Source organism: Oryzias latipes, chromosome 16, assembly GCF_002234675.1.
Source record: "Oryzias latipes chromosome 16, ASM223467v1".
Classification (NCBI taxonomy): domain Eukaryota; kingdom Metazoa; phylum Chordata; class Actinopteri; order Beloniformes; family Adrianichthyidae; genus Oryzias; species Oryzias latipes.
In genome coordinates this window covers 71,306-77,305 of record NC_019874.2, presented here as the reverse complement: position 1 = coordinate 77,305, position 6,000 = coordinate 71,306, and the positions used below count along the sequence as shown (strand labels likewise).

Here is a 6,000-nt window from a genome sequence, read left to right as displayed (position 1 = left end):
GGTTAAAGAAGTTTCTTTTAAGATTATCCATAGAATTTATCCAGCTAAAATGTTTTTTCAAAACAGATTTTTAAGTTAAACATTGAGACACTTTGTAGTTTTGGTTGTAATTCCCCTGAAACAGTTATCCATCTTTTCTGGTATTGTCCCAAAGTGAAGGTGTTTTGGCAGAAGATGTGTAATTTTATTAATGATAAAATTGATTCTTGTTTTGTCTTATTTTGGAAAGATGTCTTGTTGGGTCTAATATAAAAAAATAATCAAAAGGACTCTTGTTTACTTAAAAATCTTTTACTCACTTTGGCCAAATTCCATGTTCATAAATGTAAATTTTCTGGTAGAAAACCCTGTTTCACTGGATTCCTTTCTGAATTAAATCAGTATATCAACAGTATTCGAAATTCAGAGAAGCAAAAAGCAATCAGAACATTGTCTGTACGTGATAGATTCAGTATTTTTTCGTAGAGTTTAACCCCCTGGCTTATTTCTATTTCTATTCTTGTTATTCTGTTTGTTACAGATGTGTATTTTGTATTTGCAGTTGTGTTTTTTATTGCATACCTAAAAGTACATTCTTGTAAAATGGCATAATGTGCAATAAAGTTGAGTTAAAAAAAAAGAAAAGATGTGGCAGCCCGAGTCGATCCGGTACCCACAACCAATGAGTTATATCACTACAGGAGACACGCCCGCTTTAGAAGCCTGGCTGTCGGTGGCGGAGCGCGACGCCATCTTGGTGAGGTCGACGACGCCCACATGACAATGATTTCTATAGCCTTTGGTGGCATCTAAGTAGCTTTTATATAATTTATATATATTCATATTTCTATATACTTATACATATAAATAAATTTATAATGTATGTATATAATTTTATATATAAATACATCATTTGTTGCTGTTAAATAAGAGAAACAGTCAGCCTTATAAGCTCAAACTTTAATGAAAAATGCATCGTTGCAGGACTTCTTATAAATAAATAAAAATTACAAAGAATTTATGAAAATAATTTTTAAACATTTCAAAGTTTTAGACCTCTTTGATGTAATTCATGTAATTTAAATTATTTAGAAAAGCCCAACAATACGTCAATAATAATAATAAAAAATAACTATATAAACAATAAGTCAATAATAATAATAATGATGAATCAATAATAATAAAAAATCAATAGTAAGTCAATAATAGTATTAAATGATAACAATAAATCAATAATAAGTCAATAATAATAATAAAAAACAATATATAAATAAGTCAATAACAATAATAATGATGAATCAATAATAATAATAATAAATCAATAGTAAGTCAATAATATTATTAAATGATAACAATAAATCAATGATAGGTCAACAATAATAAATGATAATAATAAGTCATCAATAAGTCCAAAAGTCAAAACAGATTTTCCCCTTTAAAAAGAAACAAAAAACAAAAGAAAAACAATTGATTTAACCCACTGATTCATGTGAGTGATCAGTCTGTGTAACTAAGGCCGCATTTACACTGCATGGTTCAAGTGACCCAATTCCGATTTTTTTCCTCTCATGTGGCACAGATCGGATATGACCGGTGAACGTGCAAGCAGGACAAAAGCGCATGGATTCCGTTTTTCTCAGATCAGATTCAAGCCTCACTCATATGTGGAAATAAATCGGATACGAATCGGATACCTGCATTTGCGTGTGCCATGTAAGCAGACAAATCGGATATTCCCCAGTAAATGCGAGTCGTACGTCAGTGACATCAACTCAGGAGACCACCAACTGAGATCACATGACTTATTAAGGTGCTTTTGTGCACTGATGTTGATGTCAGCGTGTTACCTTTCAGCCTCAGGCTTCAATTCAATTCAATTCAATTTTACTTGTATAGCCCAAAATCACAACAACAGTCGTCTCGATGGGCTTCGAAGTAAAACATGAACTCAAAAGGATCATGAATACAAAGAGTTCAATAGGAAAATACTAAAATGAACTAACAAACTGACTAAGCTATACTGGCATCCCTGCCCTTAGACCCCCCTTCGCGGTAAGGAAAAACTCCCAAAAAAAACGGATTCCGGAAAAAACGAAGAAACCTCAGGGGTGCCCACATGAAGGAGGGATCCTCCCCCAGGACGGACAGGCAATTTACCAGAACTCTTAGAGAAGAATTAACTTATCTAAATCTACAACTACATATATAAAAGTCCAGCAGACGAGCTTCATCCAGCTGTGGTTGGGGGGACAGTCAACGGCACGAGTCGAGCCGTAGACAGGAACCACATGCAGGTGTAGGAGCAGGAGCAGAGACGAGGTACTCGGTCAGGTACAGAGCAGAGACGAGCCAGAGGCAGGATCCACAACCAGGTGTAGGAGCGGGAGCAAAGGCGAGGTAGACGGTCAGGAACTGGAGCACGGATGAGCCAAAGTCGGAAACCGCTGTTATTTGCGGTCGGGACGCAAACGGTAACTAATCAAGCGGGACACAATTGCTCTGGAACTGGCTAGAAGCCGTTTATTTATTTGCTTGTGTTGCGGAGTGTGGGCGTGTATGATGGCGACCGCGCGTGCTGTGTGTGTGGGTGTGTGTGTGTGTTAGGAGAGGAGAGGGGTGTGAGCGCAGAGCGGGAGAGTGTCGGAGAACCGTAATAAAAAGAAGGTGTCTCCCCCAAAAGATTGTTTTGGAGTCTTTCTTAACCCACTCTGTGCAGAATCCGCCTTCGGCCCTGGAGAAAATCTCCCGTGCGTTTCTGACCACGGTCGGAAAAGAGAAGTCATCGCGCAGGAAAGGTTCAACACTTGGATCAAACTGTTAGTACGGCACGTCTGCAAACACTTCCTCATTCAAAATTCAGAGAGAGCCGAGCAGCCCTCCTTTTTCCTCTCCCCTCTGAGCCCCCAAGGCAATGCCTCCTTCATCGCTGAGTTGCCTCCATGACAACCGCAGTCACAAAAGTCCAGAGGAGGTCCGCGGAAGGCGGAAATGCTGCTACGTAGTCCTCAGAACGTCTACGTTTGATAGTCTCAGCATTGTATAGTGTTAATGCAAAAATCGGATACGGGTCACTTTTAAAAGAGGATGTAAGCGGGTTGTCAAAAAAATCGGATATAGTCAGAAAATCGGATATGGGCCTGCAGACCTTTCCACAGCTATAGATGCTATGTTGTAGGGTTTCAAGCGAACAGTTTGGCCTCTTATCAAAATCTGTTTCCCCAAAATCTTTTGAACATATCCAGACTGTATTGCTAGTTGGTACCACAGTGATCCATCTGGGTTAGCTCTTTTTATCGCTAAGGCCCACTTTTTCCTTAAGTCTGAATCCATTGAAACCTGCAAGAAAAGTTCAGTCACTGAGTCAGAAATGTATAAATTTATATAACTATATTAGCCTAGTCCTAGTGTACTGTTTATAGGTTTAACTAAATAAAGTTTACATTTATGTCGACAGCAAATTATCCGTACATCATGCAGCATGTTGATAATAGCCCTGCAGCATCATGCATGTCAACATGTGTTCTATTAATGAAGCCCCTCCAGCAGTAAAAGAAAAAATTATAGTTCTTACCTGTGAAATGTTCTGCCTTCCTCCTTTGTGGACTCAGATTTTGGCAGTTGAAACCCGCACAATGAACTGGCATTTTGCAAAAAATGAGTTCACATGCATGAACTGCAGCAGTGACTTGACCTCACCAAGATGGCAGTGCTCTCCTCCCATGAGGAATCACCTGATGTCTCCTCTAGTGGTATAACTCATTGCCCACAACTGTCCCTAAGAGGCCCCAAAGAGACCCCCACTCGAGATTGGCGCTGAATGCCTGTCGAGTATCTAACCTAAAACTAACTTCACCGCAGTAATGAGTGCTAATGAGTGTTAACTGTACATTTGTAGCATTGTTAAAAAACAAAGGTTGGCTGCAATGCTTGGTTTGCTACTGTATCCATATTTGTTTTGGCGGAGATCGGTTATGCACGTTCTTACTACCTCATTGAAACAAAAATTTACTCTGTTTTTCATTTTTTTTAATGATCTTAACTTAAATGAAATTGTTTTATCGCCGCTCGCTTGTAGAAAAATAGTGTTAAAAACATCAGTAACAAATGACGTTTTATGGGTCCTGTCTCTTTAACAAAGTAGGCGTTCTTAAGGTTCAAACCAACTCATTGGTTCAAACAATCTGTGCGTCACCCCCCCCCCCCCCCCCACACACACACACATTGACGCTTTATGCTCATTGGTCACGTCGCGCACATGCACGCATGAAACCGGTAGCAGGCAGCGCACGTCGTTTACTGCTAAATCAACTAACTTCTACCGTTAACAGGTTAGTTATATGCTTCTAAAACTACTCTTAAAGAACCAAAAACAACCCTCCTCATGAGTTTTTAATTAAAAATATACCTATACTTTTTCGTTATTCATTTATTTTTGGGAGAGACGCTAACGTTTTAGCTAGCTAGCTAGAAAAGCAAGTGATTTTACAAACGTTTTTCTGAGTTGATTGTGTTTTTCGCCTTGTTGGTGTGTGTAATGTTAAAAAAACAGTGTTTCTGTGTTTTTCTTTTATGTTAAAGGAAGGACATAAATCAATGGAGCGTATTTGTTGACCCTCTCTCACTAAGTGTTAAGGACACATGGCCATGGCTAGCAGCGTTAGCGGTCATGATGCAGCTCAATTAAACCGCAGGCTCGGTGTAAACTCACCTATCCAAACCACCTTGGACTTAGATTTTCAATAGTTTGCAGGCGTGTTGACACTGGTGTGCTGGCGCTCGCGGGGAGCAGAGGAAGCCCAGCTGTTTCTGGGGTTAAGAACCAGCCTCTGGACCCCAAGGCAGCTGCTGTGAGAGAGCCAGCAGCTGCTAGTTCAACAAGCATAGGCCTTTATGTCTGCCTGATCCACGTTTCTCACTTTGATTTTAGTTGAAGGCTTGGAGCAAAGCTTGTTTTTTTTTTTTTTGTAAATATATGAACACTTAATATGTTTTTTATATATATATATATATATATATAAATAAATAAATTTCTATTTAATAGTGTCACAATGCCCAGCAAGAAGACTGCCCCAAAGAGGAAGTCTGCAGCTGTTGAAGGTGCTAATGAGCCCAAGAAAGTAAAAGGTAATATTTAAGTTTGCTGTGTATGTCCAATTACAAGGGGTTACTCATAAAAAAATATTTTTTGTGTTGTAAATAATTCACTTTCTGCCAAACTATTTATTGGAAGAGAAATCTAGATAGAAATATTCTTCAACTTTAAACTAGTTAGATAAAATTAATCCCCTGTAGCTACTGAATTCCATGTTTACATTAGATCAGCTTATTTTTGAAGTGTTATTTATTTATTTGCAGTTTCACATGGCAGTCACTGCAACGAGCCGGGCCAAGTTTTGGTCCTAGGCCAGGGTGATGTTGGCCAACTTGGTTTGGGTGAGGACATCATTCAGAGGAAGAAGCCAGCGCTCCTGTCCTTACCTGAGAAAGTATTTCAAGTGACAGCAGGAGGCATGCACACTGTGTGTCTCAGCGAAAGTAGACACGTACGTGAATGACGGCCCGGTTTGCTTTTTTTTCTCAAGTTAAAAAAAATGAATTAGTAGATTTATTCATTTATTTATTTTTAAGGTGTATACTTTTGGCTGTAATGATGAGGGGGCTCTTGGTCGAGACACAACAGAAGAGGGGTCTGAGATGGTTCCAGGAAAGGTGACTCTAGGTGAGAAGGTGGTCCAGGTGTCTGCAGGGGACAGCCACACAGCTGCTCTCACAGAGGATGGATCTGTTTACATCTGGGGCTCCTTCAGGGTTTGTAAACTCCTTCAGTCAATTTCTGGCACTCTGATATGGTTTTTCCTAAAATGTCCAAATACGTGGAATTCATTTTCACCATAATTAGCTGAGGTCTATTATCACTTGTTGACTTGATCTCTTTTTAAATTGGTTAAAGTTTATTTTATTTTATTTAATCTAATCCATACATTTCTCAGACTCTTAATGGGTTTTATTGTATGGCACATG

The 6,000-nt window shown here is 39.0% G+C and overlaps 1 protein-coding gene across 1 annotated transcript in view; it reads left to right on the top strand.

Annotated features, from left to right (window-relative positions):
• The first annotated feature begins 4,200 nt into the window (after positions 1–4,200).
• The window catches only part of rcc1 (regulator of chromosome condensation 1), a 42,024-nt gene continuing 40,224 nt past the window's right edge, over positions 4,201–6,000 (top strand). The window contains exons 1-4 of the mRNA XM_023964257.1: positions 4,201–4,307; positions 5,021–5,103; positions 5,335–5,522; positions 5,608–5,787. Coding sequence (XP_023820025.1) covers positions 4,243–4,307; positions 5,021–5,103; positions 5,335–5,522; positions 5,608–5,787 — 516 coding nt within the window. The 5' untranslated portion in view covers positions 4,201–4,242. The remainder of the gene's footprint in view (positions 4,308–5,020; positions 5,104–5,334; positions 5,523–5,607; positions 5,788–6,000) is intronic.